This window comes from Thamnophis sirtalis, unplaced genomic scaffold, assembly GCF_051295495.1.
Source record: "Thamnophis sirtalis isolate CommonGarterSnake01/CBP01778 unplaced genomic scaffold, rThaSir2_p1.2 scaffold_5, whole genome shotgun sequence".
In the NCBI taxonomy this organism is placed as follows: Eukaryota; Metazoa; Chordata; class Lepidosauria; order Squamata; family Natricidae; genus Thamnophis; species Thamnophis sirtalis.
The window spans coordinates 30,880,677-30,900,311 of NW_028261385.1; the positions used below are offsets into that span (position 1 = coordinate 30,880,677).

A 19,635-nucleotide genomic window follows, 5' to 3' on the forward strand; every position below is an offset into this window, starting at 1 on the left:
TACTCGACTGCTTTGAAAGTCGTCGAATTTTGTGATGAAAATTTTGTCCTGGTGCTCATGTTTGTTTGGTACTCGAAGCACAAGCTCAAACTTGTCATTATCGGCTGCCTCGTGACTCACTGCAGAGATGTGAATTTATTCAGTGACCAAACAATTTCACACTTTCGATGACTTCTGAAAAGACAAGCAGTTCTCATTGGATTCGTTTTTAGTGAAGATGACAAAGAGTGTGTCAGAGCCTGTGGTGCAAGTTGAAAAAAGGCAGAAAAGAGAAAGAGCATCTGAAGTGCAAGTGCCTGATGTTCTATTAGAGGTGGATTCTCCTTCCAAACCACATTCCATGTAACCTCTTCTCCTCAGCAGTCTCCTCCCCCCATCCCTGTAATGACTTCCCCAGACATCGGCTCAAAGAGGAAGAGCCGACTCTGGGAACTTCAGAGAAGGACAAGGGAGCATCAGGAAGATGTCAAGTTCTCCATTCGCTCCGAGCAAGGAGTGAATAGGTCACAGGAAGAGAAGAGGCCAGGAACCTTGGAGGGGTCATCGAGAATGACCAGATAAGTGACTGGCTGGAGAGGAGAGGGGAAAGATGCAGCTGCAGCAGGATCGCTTGGAGACCCAGTCAGAAGTTCAGGGTGGAGAAGGATCACAGCTGCAGCCGGTCAGCAAGGATGAGGAGGAACTCTGCCTTCTCCAGTGATCCTAGGGTGCATAGGGTTGAATGGGAGGGGAGGCACAACAGAGGGCATTGCGGCTACTTGTGAGGAGGTAATGAGCTACACCAGGGCGAGGCTATTTAGACAACATATGGAGCAACGTGATGTTGGAAATAACTGCTCATTTTCTCTGTTGTGCATGTGCTCCAACTCTGTGCTTTGTGGGACTGGGTGTTTGGACTTTAAACCTGCTTCTCAGATTTTGGACTTGTACCTTGACTTGGATTTATCATGTGTGGATTGTGCCTCGATTTTGGATTGTGCATGTGTAGACTTGCGTCTTTGCCTACAGACTTTATAATCCTGCACCTAGGTTGAGTAGGCTTGGATTCGGGAACATTGCAGTGGGTGCGAGTGAGATCTGTCTTAACAAGCCTTAATGAGGTACCACTGTATTTGCATATCTGTTAAACGAAAAGAATAGTATATGTTTGGAATTAAGAATTCCATGGAAAAATTCCCTTCCTTAAAATAGAAAACTCAGGCGTATTTAATTTTTACTGTCCCATTTCCACTAATTTAACTATTTTTGTTTATATGTGTGATATACATGGTCTTGAGACACTTATTTTATCTATGTTGTATACACGCTTTTCATTTAGTTCAGTTTGCTACCTTAAATCATTTATGTCACTTTTCTGCCCTGAATATCAAACCCTCTAATATCTACATACCCTAACAAATGCTTTTTTTGTATTTTAAGCTAATTTAAAAGGTATGTATAGAGGGTAGTATAGGAGCTTGTTGTATTCAGTGGTTCTTCAGTTTTTCTGATCATAGTGATTCTCTTAAACTCAGCTGTTGAAATCTTGGATAAGAATGGAACAAGAATTGTAGCAAAGTGTAGACTGATGTATTGTTGTATGGAACTTCACTAGTTTTGAGTTAAATACTAAATACAGTTGAATGTTATTTTCTTTTTTGCTGAAGGTTTACTGCCAGACCACTAGTGGAAACCATATTTGAAAGAGGAATGGCTACATGTTTTGCATATGGACAAACAGGCAGTGGAAAAACTCATGTATGTTTTCCTGTTAATTTCAACATTCTTTGGGTGACCCTTATAGTATCTGCCAGTTGGTTCCCCAGCTGTGAATAATACCTTCTGTAGAGTGATCAGATGCTTGAAGTCCTCCTGTATTTTCAGGGAGTTCCATTCATATTATAATTCCTCTCTATGATTGTTGACCAGAATCCTGATATGGAGAGTACTGCTTTTGAGCTTTAAATTTTCTTGTTTTCCTTGGGACCTCAATGGGAAATTGTCTGTGGATCAAATAACTCACTCCACAACTCTTGTGTTTGGGATTGAGTTTGAGTGATGCGAGCAGGAATTGCCTTCAAGAGCAACTTCAGGTTTGGTAGGTCTTGCACTAAGGTCACACCAGTGTGGTAGAGATCCTTTCAGACAGAGAGGTCTACCCAGACCCTTAAGCATTCAGAGATGGGTTGCTATTAAATTAAAAACATCCATAGTTACCTCAAGTTTTATTTAATTGGGGGGGGGGGTACTTTATTGGCACTATAAAGGAAACTTTAGCGTCCTGAGAGAACAAATTCTCTTATTTTACATAGGTCTGCTCAGTATAAATGATAATTTGGTCTTGCTTCTTTATAAATAAGGCTGTAAGTTTACATAATTGCCCCTCTAATATTGCTCTTTTTATTTTTGCCTTAGACTATGGGTGGTGACTTTTCAGGAAAGAACCAAGACTGTTCAAAAGGAATTTATGCACTTGCTGGTAAGAAATTTTAATACTACTGTGATTATAATAAATCTGTGATTATAGTTGAAATTTCTGAAAACGTATCATCAGAGTTGAAAACAAACACTAGTTGTGTAATATGGATCACTTTCGGATGGACCTTGAAAAATGTAATGAAATGAACATTTGGAAAAAGCCTATAGAGATTCTCAGTCATCCAGGTCATGGTTATCCCAAAGGTGCTTTTTGAGGAGGCAACTGGACTTTCTTGTTTTTTCGTTAAAGACGGTTTGCTTCTCACCCAAGAAGCTTCTTCAGGTCTGACAGGATAATGGGGAATGGGGATTTATATTCCTTGCAGACAGCTGGATTAGAAGCAAAATGTCTTCAAAGAAAAAACAAGAAAGTCCAGTTGCCTCCTCAAAAAGCACCTTTGAGATAAATGAACATTTGTAGCAGGAGGTTTTTGTGTTTTCTCCCCCCAAAAGAAAACTTTCCTTCTTCCTTGAAAGTTACTGAATCATCAGCAAAATGTCTCAGCCATTCCACAGCCACAGCAATCTCTAAGGTGGTGTCTGAGAGACTGCTGAGACTTTTTATTAAGAGAGAGGGATTGATATCCCAAAGCAGTGTACATAGTACTAACTCCTCCGTTTTTTGCCACAATGACACTAAGTATGGATTAATCCCTCAGTAAATTTTCATTACTCAGAGTAAATACAACCATGTATTTCCTCAACATGTTGCCCATTACTACATTTCATTTTATTATGATTACTTGATTCTAATATATACGTTTTTCAAAATGTGACCATTTGTGACTTATGGATTACCTGTCAATTTAAATGATTCACTAAGTCACATGTTGATCTTGAATTTTAATCCTGAAAAGCTCAGCATATGTGGATCTGGTTAATACTCAGATGGAAGACCACCATGTTTTATCAGAGCTACATAGACTAAACTAGAAAGTAAAAAAAACCAGATAAAACAAAATCATTTTTATGTTGTTTATCATGAAAGCTATATGGATTGCAATGTTCATCTTTTTCTTTCTCTTTCCCCATATCTCTATTTCATCCTCTGCCCTTTAAAATGCTTTATTATATCCCCCCACATTTTTCCCTATTTCCCCAACTATTGGGGAAAAAAATAAAAGATTACACATAGTCCTCATGTATTGACCACAACATGAGATAGGTAGTCCTCATGTAGAGACCACAACTGCAACTTGGTCATTAAGTGAAAGTAACCAAGTGAAATCATAATCTGTTTATGATTTAAATTCAGCTTTCCTTTGCTTTACAGATCTGCAAAGGCCATAAATACAAGGACTGGTCATAAAATTGCTTTATGTAAATTCAAAACTCTGGTTTCCAAACCAGAATAATTGATTCATAAAACATTGCTAAGCCAAATATCAACAAATCACATTATGCCCTAAAGTGAGGCGTGAATGCAATCTATTATATAAAGTATGTACACCTCTTAAACTGCCCTACAGTACACTTAGAAGAGCCATTTAACTTAAAAATGGAAAATAAAAGTCTCTTCATTCAAGTGGGCCTAGGAGAGAGGTTTTAGTTACCTCTCTACTTGCAAAGTCACATTTTCTCATTCTCTACCATGTTTCCCCGAAAATACGACCTGTCCTGAAACTAAGGCCTTGCCACATTTTTCTGGTGGGCAAAAATATAGGCCCTCCCCTACAAATAAGCCCCCTGGACAACCGTCCACCTCTGGCCATGCAGAGAACCACTCACCAACCTAGCGGTATTCCGAAGGTGCCAAGCTGCGAGAACCGGGGGGTGGGGGCAAAGGTGATTACGTTGCTTAACGCCTTTGGGATACCCTAGGTTGGTGAGCAGCGTTGTGCCCAGCTGAAGAGGGGGGGGATGTTGCCGGGCAGTTGCTCTCTTGCGAGCAGGCTCCCAAAGAGCCAGGCACAGCCTCGGGCGAACGGCTGTGTTGCGCTGTCACAGCAGCCATGAAGCGACCCCGCTCACGAGCAGCCACCCGGCAAAACCCCTTTCCAGCCGGGCACAGTGCCATTCACTGACCTAGAGGTATTGCCAAGCCACATGAGCGCCTGTTTGCCACCGCCCGGCTCTCGCAGCTTGGTGCCTTCGAAATGCCAGTGGAAGGCGCTCTGCATGGCTGGAGAGGGGGGATTATGCAAGCGGCTGTTCAGCTCCTGCTCATGCGCCTCCCAGCCTCATGATGCCCTGGCCCAGCTCTCCCCGCAGAGCTAGAGCACCTTCACAGCTGCAGCCGCTGCCATCCCAGCATGGCTTCTTCAGCAGCTTCCAAACCGAGTTTTCCTGCAGTGGCCATTCTGGGCATACGATCTATGATTGTACACTCTGGGAGTATGCTCTGCCAGCAGCTGACTCACAACCATAGAGTGTACGCCAGAGCAGTCACTTCCGGAAGACTTGGTTTGGAAGCCGATGAAAAAGCCATGCTGGGATGGTGGCGGTAGGGAGGTTCTCTGGCTCTGCGGGAGAGCTGGGCCAGGGCATTGGGAGGTGAGTGGGAGCGGACCAGCTGCTCGCGCAACCCCCCCTCCATCTGTGCAGAGCGTCTTTCACTGGCATTTCGAAGGCGCCAAGTGATACCCCTAGGTAAGTGAATGATGCTGTGCCTGGCTGTAAAGGGGGGTTGCCAGGTGGCTGTTCTTGAGTGTTGCGGTTGCTTCATGGCTGCTGTGTTGCGCTGCTATGACAGCGCAACACAGCCGTTCGCCCCTGAGTCTGTGCCCGGTTCTTTGAGAGCCCACTCGCCGGGCATCTTCGAGAGAAGATGCCCGGCAACCACAAAACAATAAGCCCTCCCCTGATAATAGGGCCCAAGCCATATTTTGTATGTAAAAAGAAAATAAGACCCTGTCTTATTTTCGGGGAAACACAGTAGTATTTTCATTGTTTTACTAGGGATTGAAAAACGTTTCAGTGTCTCATGGTGCTAATTCATCTAGAAATGTTGGTTTTCTAGATGAATTAGTGTCTATAGTAATACCATAAACACTCAATTGCATAAATTTTGATTCAGTGGATATCAGATGTAGCAGATTTCACACAATAATTGATCTTTCTTGGTGAATCAATCCAGGCAATAATCATACATAACATTTTACATTCATTACATACAGGATTTACTACAGCTATGTCTTTGTAGACAGAAAGAGAGAGAGAGAGAAGGTTTTTTTTGTCCTCCCCCAATTCTGAAAATTGCTTTTGGATAGAGTTAAAGAGGTGGGAATATGTATTTTTGGCAAATTTTTGTTAGCTCATAATCCTTAGGGTAAAACATTATTACTTGTTTTAAATTGTAATTTGAAAGTTTATTCCAAAATAAATGCTAATTGCAACATCCTTAATTTGGTTTTAGAATCCATGCACAGGCGGGAGGGGGGCAAATGGGATGTATGAATATGTACAGAATCCATGTTTCTTTTATGCTGCATGTTGTGAAAAGTTATCTCTTTCATGTTATTCTTCTGGAAGGGAAACAACCAATATCTGGTTCATCTGATTCCCTAGCTTATGATATGTGAATCAAGAAAATTAAACTCTAGTTTAATAGCTCAGCAATTCAGAACTTGTATTTGGACTTTTTAAAACAACTAAGTTATGATTCCTGGTTTAAATTATAATTTCAGATACACATACAATGCAAGTTGGGAATTGGGTCGGATGTCATTGATGTTACAGGCCTTCTTCAAGCAATTCTGAAGGAAGAGGGATGGGAGTTGGAATAGCGCAAGCCTGTTATTTATGTTCCATTCTGTTTGTGCCTTTAGCATCAAAATACAGTTCCATACTACATGTGAACTCTGTATTTGTAGAAAAAGCATAATGAACACAGAAAGTGTTATAAATTCCAGCATTTTTTTAGCTGATCACTCAGTATAGTTAATAAATATATCCGTATGTGAACTGTTGTGCATTTCTGAAGTTTTTCCATTTCCCATTTCCTGTAATTGTAATCTATTTGCAGCTAGAGATGTCTTTTTAATGTTGAAGAAGCCAAATTATAAAAAACTGGAACTTCAAGTATATGCAACGTTTTTCGAGATTTATAGTGGAAAGGTATGTGATTTATTCCTAAAATATATAACTATTGAATTTTTATCTTCTGTGTATATAACCAATTGTTTCAACAGAGCTAAATTAATACTCCAGAAATTCCCTAGCTAACACTTTCTCTTCTCCCTCCCTCCCTCCCTCCCATTCCCCCCATAAGGTTTTCGACTTACTGAACAGGAAGACCAAATTAAGAGTTTTAGAAGATGGTAAACAGCAAGTCCAGGTGGTGGGATTACATGAGCGAGAGGTTAAATGTGTTGAAGATGTTCTAAAACTTATTGAGATAGGCAACAGTTGCAGGTATTCTTTCCCCCTCCCCCTTTCACATTATGAAATTATAATAGATAATATTTAAAAAATTAAACAGTTTGATATGTATGTATGTGTGTATGTATATGTGTGTGTGTGTGTGTGTGTATATATATATATATATATATATATATATATATATATATATATATATATATATATATATATATATATATATATATATTTATTTATTTATTTATTTATTTATTTATTTATTTATATTTCTTGGAGTAGAACATAAATAAAGTTTCAGAATTGAGAAAAGTTTTTGTTCCATACAAATTATAAATAGATTTTTCCATCTTTTTATAGGAAGCAGTTTTAATATAATCAAATTACTGTTTTTAAATGTATTAACAATCATTTTAAGCATTGTCTCATTTTATGTTCACATGTAAATATATTTTAAATATTTTTATGGAATTTAGAGATAGTGTAGAATTTGTGGTATAAATGGAAAACATACCAATAATGGGTCTCAATTAAAATTGTAATTGAAGTGGACAGCATAATTGTAATATATACCTTTCAAATATTTCTTACTTTGACTATTAATAGAATATGCCTTAATTTTTAACAGAAATTATAGTCTTATCAATGTTGAATGCACTAATCTTATTACTAACATACAGTGACATTTCATTCTTTCTTTCCCACCCCATCTCTTTGTTAAAGAACATCTGGCCAAACATCAGCAAATGCACACTCATCTCGAAGTCATGCAGTGTTTCAGATCATCCTCCGGAGGAAAGGGAAGCTACATGGTAAATTTTCCCTAATTGACTTGGCTGGAAATGAAAGAGGAGCTGATACTTCCAGTGCAGATAGGCAAACCCGACTAGAAGGTGCTGAAATTAACAAGAGCCTTTTAGCACTCAAGGTAAAAGAAATACTTGTCACTGAATTCAAGCTAAGGTTGTTGGCTTTCCACATTATATCCGATGCAAAACTTTTCAAAAACATTTGTTTACTACATTAATGGTTTATTATAGATGATGGTCATTCCATTTTAAATGTTTACTAGCCACTATATGGTACATGTCAAGGTAAGTACAAAATGATAAGTAATGTGAATTGATTATATTTATGTCATTTCAAATTGTTTACTGCTAAGAATAGATATAAAGTTGATGCTGGAACATCTTAAACAGGTTTGATTAGTTATGAAACTAATTTGGTTCTTTAGTTTATAAGGATCATTGAAAAAAATAGAACTTATACATTGCTTGAAAAAAGACTTAGAGCAAGAAAATGATCAACTACTAACTACTTGAGCTTTATACCAGTTGCCAGCTGCTTAAACCTGAATGTTTAGTCCCTATAGGATTTTATATTTTGCCTGTTTTTCTCAATAAAGTATTCTTGATTAAAAAAAATAATTAAATTGGTACAGGTGTTTTTTTTAGTTATGCTTATATCTTTCTTTGACAGGTTTAAATATATTTAATATACTAAAAGAACTGCTGAAAGTTTTATGATCTGCATAATATGTTTAACAATGTCATAAAATAACTTTCTCAAGTGTCACATGAGAGTATTTTAATATCTTTGCTAGCTCATTCATATAGATTCTTGATTTAGCATTTAGCAACAGTAGTTTGAGATGGTGATATTACCTATTACCAATGGTAAAATGTTTGCATACATTGAATATCTTTAAATTTAACTATTGTTTTAAGTACTTTTATTATATTGTAAAGACTTTTTATTTATTTCCTGATAAAAGGAATAGCCAGCTATTTCAAATAAATATTGTAATTGATTAGAATCAAGGATGAGCAAGCCCATCTTCTTTTCTATTGACATTGAAGTTGGCTCAGATTTGTCTGTCAGATTTAATTCATATTTTATTTATGAGATTTTATATGAGGTTGTTGGCATTCTTGCAAAACTAGAAAAGCTTAGTGGATGGGATAAGGTCTCTCTGTGGATGGACAGATAGAAAGAGAAAGAAAGAAGGAAGGAAGGAAAGATAAAAAGTGGTAGATATTTCCTTAACTTCTAATTTTATTTGGTAAACATTTTATATAGCAAGAGATTAATCTTGAAGAAGTGTCAGTTTTGTTTAAAACTTAACGGTGCAACAGCAAATGATAATGTTAAGTCTTCTTCAGTTTTTGGTTCAAATTATTTTAATACTGCAAGGTGGAGTACTCTATTGGTAACAAGGTGCACTAGCAATTAAAAGTATATGCCCATGTCTAAATGTTGGACCATGCAAAAGGCATTTCAGTCTTATCATTTGAATGTGAACTGTACACAATCTCAATTCTATCTTTAATGTATAATATTTTCTTAATTGAAATTGTACTGCAATGTTTAAAGAAGAACATGGGGGAGTGCAGCTTGTCATCCATTATTTGCTGTTCAAATTTGCGGTTGTTTTAAAATAAATTTTGCATTGGTTCTAAGGAATAAACACAAACATCTTTATTCTTCCAGGAGTGCATCAGAGCCTTAGGCCGAAACAAACCTCATACTCCATTTAGAGCAAGTAAACTTACTCAGGTCTTAAGAGATTCATTCATTGGAGAAAACTCTCGCACCTGTATGGTAAGTTAGGCATGTTGCAGAGTGTTTTCACTGCATGAAAGATAACTCTTGGGGATTGTATACAAATAAATTATATATACCTGTTGGAACTCAGTAAGTTCCTGAAGGGAAGGATTTCTGCTCCTTAAACTAAAACATTGTTATTGTATGATTTATGAAGATGTTATTAGAATACCTTTATCCTGGCAATTTTTCTGGTGTCCTATACCAGTGGTGTGTTAATTTATAACAAAGAGTCACTTAAGTTGCAAGATAATAAAACTTTCTCATTAACGTTTTTAGAAAATGTAACTTTCAGTCTTTTTAACCACCTCTCCCATTGCTTCCTCTGTATGTTATAACAAAATCCTTAGCCTGTTTTATCATGCATTCTTTAACTTTTTCTTCTGTTTCAAATTTTAGTAAAGCATATACTATATGTTTTAGATATCACATGTTCCTCAAAACCAAGTATTCCTTTTTTTAAAAAGAAAAATATTAATTCCAATCAGTTGAAGTGTATACTTTTGTTATCATTCAAGAAAATAATTCTGGCATTTTTCCCCATCTTAGATTGCTACTATTTCTCCAGGGATGGCATCTTGTGAAAACACTCTAAATACATTAAGATATGCAAATAGGTAAGATGAGTATTTGTTTAAATTATTTACATAAAATCTTAATTTTGGTGCTTTGCTTGCAGTATTATATTATTAGACATATATACATCTATGTAGTTAGAAAATTCAAATTTAACATGGAAGTTAAAAAAATTAAAGTACAGGTAAACTATGAAAATGTTTGTTTTCATTTAACAATGTTTTCAAAAGAGAAATGTAAGAGTCAATTATTTTGCATACCTTACTAAGGTGCTCAGTGTATACTGGACTCTTCGCCTCTTTAAATTGAGGTTTGACTGTCTATTAATGTTCTTAGGTTCTTTAGATGGCAACTTTTCAGAGCTCAGAAACGAAGCAGGGAGTATTTAATTGGAAAAGAACTGCCAGGAATATTAGTCCTATGGACAGATTAGAAGGTTCAGGAAGGTGATACAAAACTACTACTGAATTACTCCCAGGAAAACTACATGGACTATGAGGTCACCAGGACTGAAGTCTGACTGGAAAGAGACGACTTATGTTTAATATATAAATTCTAGTTTTCAATAAAACATGTTCCAAGCATATATAGTTAGATAATAATGGTGGACATGTATAAATTGCATTGAATTCATACTTTGTAATGTGTCATTAAGTCCATGTTACTTCAGAAATATAGGCCATTAAACCTGATATTTTTCTTTCGGTTGATGAAGTTATACAAATGACTCTATGTTCAGAAGTGTGCTTCATAGGCCATTAGTGGGGAGGTACGATCTATATTCAGTTCCAGCCATTGACCTTTTAGATGTTCAAGCTTCCATCCATTGACTTCAATTTCCTATTAAATTTTTCTCTCTCCAAGAGGTTTATCAGAGAGTTAGGTTTAGATAGACCGTGAAGAGTTTTGTGCAGTTGCAAACATGATTTTCATTGTTTTTACAAGTACACTTTCTTTTAATTTCTCTGCTGTATCTTGCTGCTGCAGAGTAAAGGAATTTGGAATTAGTCCTTCGGACATTCCCTTCTCACAGAGTAGTGGCAGTCGCTCTGATCTCTCTCCTTCCTATGAGTATGACGACTTTTCTCCTTCAATCACCAGGTCTACTTCATTCTTTACATGGAATGTTAATTTTAGTGGTTTATTTTTCTATTCTGATGTGTAATTTAACAGTCATACTTCCACTTTTCTCCCAATCATTTTTTTTTTTTTTGGTTTTCATTCAGTTTGATGATAAAACTGCATGGCCTGCAAATCATCTTCCGAATTAGCCTTTACTAGTTCCAAACATTTCATACCAAAGTTTTTTGTTTACCTCAATGTGTAAGAGATGGTGATGTCAACTTTTTTTACTAGTTGCTCTACATCTGAGTAATAGATATACAATATTGATTCATTTTATATGTGGATATTTTGTGTGTATAGGTGTGTGGGGGAGAGGATATAATTCAATGTTGTGGTTGATTGCAATTTTATAATTAATATAGTGTGAGTGACTCCTACTATTATAGACATACATACTCATGAAGTTGACATCACCACCACTTATGTAAATTGTCTGTGAATTCATGAAATGATTTTCTCCCTGCTTAAATTCAGATTATATTAATTTTAAAATGAACATCTATCTTAAAAATGTAGAGTCAAGGAACTAACAGTTGATCCCAGTGCTCCTGGTGACATCCGTCCCATCATGCATCACACTCCAAATCAGATTGATGACTTGGATGCACAGTGGGGTGTTGGGAGCTCACCTCAGAGAGATGATCTTAAACTACTTTGTGAACAAAATGTGAGTAACTCAGATATCACCGTCTGGAAATGCAAATTCTAGTCAATTAGTTTTGATCAAATTATTTAAACATTAAATTATCATCTTATTTTGTATACATTCTTCCTAATCAAGCTTAAATATCACTTTTTAACCATATAGATCAATTATACATTTATAAACCAATTAGGCTGTACATAAGATTTAATTAAGTAATGGATAAATATGTATCTACAAATATATTCTAGAATGTTCTAGAAAGAAGGTTTCCCTTTTCCCCATTGCTTCAAACTTTCTGGGACTTAAATTTCAAATCTTGCTTCAGAAAGCCGCCATTTAAGTTTATAGCATTTGATTGACACTGGGAATATTAAAGGCAGTGCAAAATTGCTGCATTTGCTCCTTGATGTTTATTCTACATGCTGGTTATCTGTACCACCAAGCAATAGTTGACAAATTATTACAGGGTAGGTTTATTGTTGTATAACTTCAGGTTGATAAAAGGGTAGTATGCTTCAAAATATACTCAGCCATTTCTTCAAAATGTTCTTTCCTTTGCTTTCCATTTTGTAACTTATTATAGTGAGGTTTATTGTTTCTTAAAGGAGGAAGAAGTTTCACCACAGTTATTCACTTTTCATGAAGCAGTGTCACAGATGGTGGAAATGGAAGAACAAGTAGTAGAAGACCACAGAGCTGTCTTCCAGGTAAATGTTCTATGGGAGATTGCACAATATAAAATAAGGATCTTACACACTAACTTTGTGCAAAGCTGAAAAGTATGATAGTGAAACTGAATTGCCTTATGGTTGGTGTAGAGTGCAGTTTGGTGAGAAGGAAGAGATTGGAATGGGATGTATGTCTGCTTTGGGACACTGTCTTAGGTACCATACTTTTCAGAGTATAAGATGCACTGGAGTATAAGACGCACCAAGATTTTGAAGAGGCAAATTTTTTTTAAAAAAATTTGCACTCTGCAGACCTCCCAAAAACAGGCCTCAAAAAAGGGCATGCATAGCCTTTAGGAGGCTTATAGAGTGCTCCTGGGGCTGGGGGGGGGGGGCAAAAAAGAGCAAAAATTTGCACTCTGCAGACCTCCCAAAAATGGCCCAAAGTGAGAATTGTTTGATTGGCCAGTTCTTGTTTAAATAACTGTGAAACTTATTGCAAATTTTTAAACTGGCAAACTAGTTTCAGTATTTGGTAATTACAAAGAAAGTTGGCAGTAGGATTATTTCTTTATAGATACTTGATTTAGCTTTTTCAAACATTTATAAAGTTTTTGCGACATAAGGGGAAGCGTGGAATTATAAGGGGTTATAAATTAAACAATTACTATATAATTTTTTTTGTTTTAATTCGAGATATATGAACCGAATAAACTACAGGTAGTCTTCAACTTACAACAGTTTATTTAGTGACTGTTTGAAGTTATAACAGCACTGAAAAATGTTGTCAACACCATTCAAACTTGTGACCACATGCTGTTTCGGAGTTGCCACACACACAAAAGGGGAGGGGGATGCATGGGGACACAGATGGGTGATGCGATTCACACTGGGAAAGGAGCAAGGAAGGCAAGCCAACTGTGGTCGGTTCAGAAGCCACCCAGGCCTGAAGAATACTTACTGAAGTTGGCCAGGGAGCAACTGGGCTAAAAGAGTACTTTCTGGTGCCGGGCCCAAAAAGTACTTGCTGGAGCCAGCTGTGAGGGCAGGGCGTACTGAGTCCATAAAGCCTGCTGTCTAGCAGAAGCCAGTAAAGCTGGCTAAAAGCCCTCTTACTTGTATTGGCCACCATGTGCCAAACCGAAACTCCAGTAAAGAGACTCACATTGTGTCCTCTTCTTTTGTTGGGTTGGTTTGGAATTGTGATAGGTAACCAGCATGACTGACTTATGACAGGTTTTCACACTTATGACTGTTGCAGCATCCTCATGTCACATGATCAAAATTCAGGTGTTTGGCAACTGACACCTATTTATGACCGGTGTAATGTACTGGGATGATGTCATCCTCTTTGCAACCTTCTGACAAGCAAAATCAATGGGGTGGTCAGATTCACTTAACAACCATGCCATTAGCTTAACGACTGTAGTGATTCACTTAACAACTATGGCAAGAAAAGCTGTAAAATGTGGCAAAACTCACTTCTCCAATGTCTGCTTAGCTACAGAAATTTTTGGCTCTATTGTGGTCGTAAGTAGAGGATTATCTGTAGATGGAATTACACCATGTTTTTCCTTATTGCTTTTTATGAGCTTAATATCACAAAGCTAATACTTTTTGCCATTTTTATTTTTAAAAAGAAGACTAGAACTTTAAAAATCATTTTTGAGATGATTAGTTTGATATTATCATTTAAACCACTTTAAAATTCTGAGAATTTTAATTACCTTCTTCAAAACAATGTGGTAACTCAAGAGAGGTGGTAATCCACTTCAGATTATCTGATAATTCTTTTCCTTGATCCAATTATTGTGTTTCTCTCTCTTTGATGCTTTTAGGAATCAATTAGATGGTTAGAAGATGAAAAAGCGCTCCTGGAAATGACAGAAGAAGTAGACTATGATGTAGATTCATATGCTACACAACTTGAAGCAATTCTAGAACAAAAAATTTACATTTTGACAGAACTTCGAGGTAGAGCTTTTATCTTTTTTGGAATGCTTTTTGTGTATATGAGAATATTACTAGATTAAGAGCTACATTGTTTTAGAATTTAGATAGTAATTGTGAAACAACTCCTTCCTCTTTCTCAGCACAATTAAAAATTAGGAAAATCTTAAGATCAATAGATCAATAAACATATGTGTAAATGGAATTCTAGATGGTACACAAGGATTTTCAGTTGAAATCATATTGTGGTATATCTTATTTTGGTTATTATGGAAGATTAGAGGATAACATACAGACACGTACCATGTGGTGGCACATAGTAACTATTTTTTCTCGGTCTCAATATAAGCCAAATTTATTATTACAATTTCAATGAATACATATTTGTTCCTGGTTTACCTTTTTATTCAAACAGTACAACTATTGAAAGTAATGCAAACTTTCTCATGAAATTCTTCAAGGAAATGTAAAATACCTGTCAAGCTACAGACACTTGAATGATACTATTCTGAAAAAATCTTCTGCAAATTTTTGTACTTGGCAGGCATACAGTGAGAAATAGGCGAGTTAGGGGTAAAGCCAACATTATGAGCTTAGAAATAATCAGAATGTTACCTGACCTTGTAGCAGAGTGACTGAGCTTGAAAGATAGAAGGTTGGCAGTCTCACATCACCTCTCTCAGAAGTCCTCGGGATGGGAGGGGGGTGACTTGTCTTCAAGAGGCACTTCACCTAGCATCCTCAGCCCTAGTTTTTAGAGATCCCTCACAAACTTTCTGACAATTAAAAGTTTAAAAATATTTTCTATCATGTAATTTCCTGACTGTCTAGCTTAGAAGTGTATGATTAAAGGTTTCAGCCCTTCCTCCCCAGGTCAATCTTTACTAGAGATAAGCAAAAGCAAACTTTATTTAAAAATAAAGCGGGGAAAGGCAGACTGCAGAAGGACACTGGTCTGTTAGAAACAAACCTCGCCCACTTTAAAGCATTGGCGTTATGCTTTGTAATTCAAGATTCTGCTGAAATGGTATAACTTCATGAATACACTTCTCTAATTTGTTCAGAGAAAAAAAATAGGAGACTTGTGCAGTGCAACCATACAAAGATTAACATTGCCAAACATTCCTTGTTAAATGTGTTTACCTACTTTTCTGTGGATAGCAATTTTCCTGATTCCTGGATTTTAAGCTTCCTGGATATTATAATAGGTTAATTCTGAAGTTGCTGGGGAGATTCAAAGAACCCCAGTACTCATCCCAGCCTCAGTGTTCAGCTTCTCTCTCTTACTCCTCCAGTTCCATCACCCGTTTGCTTTAAGACAGACTCAAACTTGCTTTCTCAAAAGGGGACAAGGTGGGATATCTGTCTGTAACTTGTAGCCTGTCACATGTGTAGACAACATATGACATCTAGCAGTTGTGGAAGTGTGATCCACTATAATTTATAGCAAGCCATAGATTCCTACAGTTCTCCTTCATCTTGTGTTTAATGCAGAAGACTTTGCTTCCATTTACATTACTTCAAACTATAATATATGAAGGTATGTTATTAGCGGTGGTCAGGTACCCTTTAGGAATGGCATGTAAGCTATGGTTTGATTTATTTAGAATGGAAGCAGAAGCTTCCCGTTTTCTCTTTGTGGCCATTCTGATGGAGGAATAGAGGGGAGGTGGTGAGTTCAGGAGTCCCAGCAGCCTTCAGGTTCTCCTTTAAGCTACAGTTTAAAGATTATATCCAAATAAAGCAGTTGCCTTGTGAATTGGGCATTGGAAGCCCACTGAAATTATTTGTCAGAGCTTTCCCCTTTTTTGTTACTTTTTAGATAAAGTGAAGTCCTTTCGCACAGCATTACAAGAAGAAGAACAGGCTAGTAAACAAATCAATCCGAAGAGACCACGTGCCCTTTGAGGCGAACCTCTGCTGCTAAAAGATGCCTGAATCTTCATTGCTATACCATGCAGCTGGTTGGAAATGAAGTAGTAAGAAGTCTCATCTACTTGAAAGATCTAAAACTTTTGAAGTGTCTGTAGAAATGTTCCATTTCTTCCTCTCCCAGCCAACATTTCAGTTGTGTGGAACGCTCCTGAATGTCTGGAAAATGCATCTAGACCAGATAGCACAACCAGGCAGGTTTGGGAGCTGGGAAGCACTTTTGTTTCAAATGTTTTAACGTACCCAAAATTGTGAATCCTTTATGTTTTGGAAATCTTTGCCAATTTTTTTTAAAAAATAATGAAGTACAATGGTGGACTTGTAAAAACTTCACAGAATTTTGTTTCATTTAGTCAAGTTGTTGCAAAGAACAGCTGTGCAGTTTTGTATTTGTATGCATGCCCACCTCATCAGTGATTGTATATACCTCTTCTTCTAAACAGCTGTGCTTACCTCTACGTGTTTTGTGCCTTGATCAAGGCAACCTGATCTTAATGTCCTTTCTAAAGCACAGCCTTAATAAATGCCACTCTTTATTTGTCAATGTAAATTACTTTTGCTTTTTGTACATTTTAATGTGTGTTGTTTTGTTTTTCTTTTTGTGACTAGTTCTTCATTTCATAGTTATGTGCCATATCATTGATCTGGAATTAAAAACTGTCACTGTGGATTGACAGTGAGCCATTTCATTTTTTTCTCTGTATAAATCGGGAATCATGGTTTCTTTCAATGCCATAGAGTGAATCTAACATCTTCTTTGTAAAGAACAAAGCTATAAATTAGTGAATATGTAATAAAATGGTTCTGGATTATGAAGGAGAGTTATATCTAGAGTAGTGCAGATTTACAATATGTGTCCTAGAGGGTTGTCCAAATAAAAATGCAACCTGATCTCTACATAAGAATAGAAGAGGTATCCCAAAAATAGGATATCAAAATAACCCTTTCTCTTCCTATTAAAATTGGCTTTTTGATGCATGACAGTTTACATGTGCATTAATTGTAGTTTGCAAGTAGTTAGTACTGTTGCTTTAAAAGAAAGTAGCTAATATGTATCTTCCAGTTGTACAGTGCCATCACTTGAAAAGTGGAGTGAATTAGTATCATTTGAGGATTGGCACAATATATACTCCACATGCTGAAAAATAATCCATGAAGCCCAAAGTCTTCATAAATGGCACTGTGTGTCCAGCACTTTTAAGGTGGTGGCACTTTAATAATTTTTTCAAATTGCTGTCCAAAAGAATTACCCTTTTATGTCTTTCCTTTAAATTCAGATTTATTCAGGACTCTCTAGGAGTTAACTCTGTTCCCAATATATATTCCAGGCACTCACTTCAGCAACAAACATTACTTGAAACTGTTTCATGTTTTGTTTCTGGAACATAATCCATCTGTGCTGTGGCTGAGGGAAATACAGGGAGAGCAATGACAAGAGAGTGTAAATAAGCCAATGTTTTCAATATTTAACATAATTCCCATAAGGTAGGCTGTGGAAATCCCTTGCCATTATCTTGATGACAAAGCACCTGTAAACATGAAACTGAAATAGCAATGTAGATTTTACACAATTGTGTTTAATAAATTTAATTATGAAATATAAATTAGAAATGAGAATTTTGCTTCTATAAAGAACTGTAAGTCTCAGTCTGGGAATTGGTACACTTTTTTCTAATAAGAATTGGTCTTTGTTTGCTGAGTAAATAATTACATGTTTTCTTGACAAAGCTATCACTAACATTGTTGGAAATATAAATATTTATAGACCAATTAATTGACATCCATATTCTATTTTTGACCCAGAACTTATTCTGTGGTAGAGAATAAGGAATATTTGAATTAATTTGGCTGAAGTATACATCAATCAAGGTGGCTCAGTGGCTAAGACACTGAGCTTGTCGATCAGAAAGGTCAGCAGTTTGGCGATTCAAAACCCTAGTGCCGTTTTAACGGAGGGAGCTCCTGTTACTTGTCCGAGCTTCTGCAACCTAGCAGTTCAAAAGCATATAAAAAAATGCAAGTAGAAAAATAGGGATGACCTTTGGTGGGAAGGTGACAGTGTTCCGTATGCCTTCGACGTTTAATCATGCGGGCCACATGATCACGAAGACTTCTTCGGACAGCGCTGGCTCTTTTGCTTTGAAACGGAGATGAGCACTGCCCCCTAGAGCCCGAACCAACTAGCACATAAGTGCAAGGGGAACCTTTACCTTTATACATCAACCAGGAAGGTAAAACTCATATACATAAAACTATCAGTTTTCTAGATTCCTTACTAAGCTTTTGATTTTGTTGGTTATGTCATCTACATAGAAACGTGAAATCTTGTGTATGATATCTTCCTTTCTAGAGGGCACATCATCTAAGGCAGGGGTGTCAAACTGGTGGCCCACAAGCCAGATGCAGGCCATGCCCACCCCAGTTCCATGAATGAGGAAAAGTTGTAAAATGTCACATGACGTAACACGGCGAATTGACACCCATGATATCATGGCTATGAGAAGCCATATTTTCTTTTTAATCGTATGTAAGGCCATAGTTTTCTTTTGTATGCTAAGTAATGTCTATTTGATTAATTTGAAAAGAAAATGGCATATATTCTTATCCCAAGATTAGATGGGGGGAAAAAATCTCAATTGATATAGCCTATGCATATTTAAGTTGATCTCCCGATTTTAAAGGTAATTTGCAGAAAAATCTGGTCTTTCAGGGGAAAATAGTATGATCACAATAGGAGAGAGGGATGTCTTATATGGAAGCTATTTCAGAGGCATAACGTTTTAGAAATTACACTTATTAAAAAAAGCAGTTCAAGTGTAGACACGGGAACTAGTAAAATAAGGCTGCATTATTGTCCGATTATCTGCAGTTAGTTATTTCAGGACAAATATTACTGGTAGGCATATAGCACAGTGATATTGTATAGATGATGCTGTGATCCTGTTACTAATGCTGATTGAAAACAGTGAAAGTACTTTGATCATTTTCTTCTGCAAGGAACACCAGTTACACTTAAATTATACACAATGAAAGCAAGAATAACTTAACAGAATTATTAATAAGCTTGAGCAGGTTGGATAAATTTTACCATGGATAATACTCCACTCACCTGAGAATTGGAAAAATAAATGTGTCTTTTAGATTTAACCCAAATGACTCAGAAGCATTTCAGGTTTTTAAAAATCCTTTTCCATATGAAGGGAGCATGTTATGTTCCAGCTGAGATGCGACTTGGTTAATGTTTATGAGAAAACTTCCAAGAATTGAATTGTGAGTCCAATGCATTCCATTTATTGGTGGGTCTAATAAGGTTGAAATTGGAGTGTATGACTGCATTTAATGTTTCACTAAAGGTGAATTCTT

At 36.6% G+C, this 19,635-nt stretch overlaps 1 protein-coding gene across 6 annotated transcripts in view; it reads left to right on the top strand.

The window, feature by feature from the left end:
- KIF2A (kinesin family member 2A) overlaps positions 1–16,946 on the top strand; it is a 56,680-nt gene extending 39,734 nt beyond the window's left edge. For 3 of the 6 annotated variants that reach the window (XM_087715546.1, XM_087715549.1, XM_087715550.1), the window contains exons 10-21: positions 1,647–1,737; positions 2,395–2,458; positions 6,422–6,513; positions 6,668–6,810; positions 7,495–7,699; positions 9,262–9,372; positions 9,925–9,992; positions 10,939–11,052; positions 11,593–11,743; positions 12,328–12,429; positions 14,229–14,364; positions 16,163–16,946. In XM_087715546.1, coding sequence (XP_087571672.1) covers positions 1,647–1,737; positions 2,395–2,458; positions 6,422–6,513; positions 6,668–6,810; positions 7,495–7,699; positions 9,262–9,372; positions 9,925–9,992; positions 10,939–11,052; positions 11,593–11,743; positions 12,328–12,429; positions 14,229–14,364; positions 16,163–16,248 — 1,363 coding nt within the window. In that variant the 3' untranslated portion in view covers positions 16,249–16,946. The remainder of the gene's footprint in view (positions 1–1,646; positions 1,738–2,394; positions 2,459–6,421; positions 6,514–6,667; positions 6,811–7,494; positions 7,700–9,261; positions 9,373–9,924; positions 9,993–10,938; positions 11,053–11,592; positions 11,744–12,327; positions 12,430–14,228; positions 14,365–16,162) is intronic. The other 3 variants (XM_087715551.1, XM_087715552.1, XM_087715548.1) reach the window with 2 other exon arrangements.
- Positions 16,947–19,635: the final 2,689 nt, after the last annotated feature.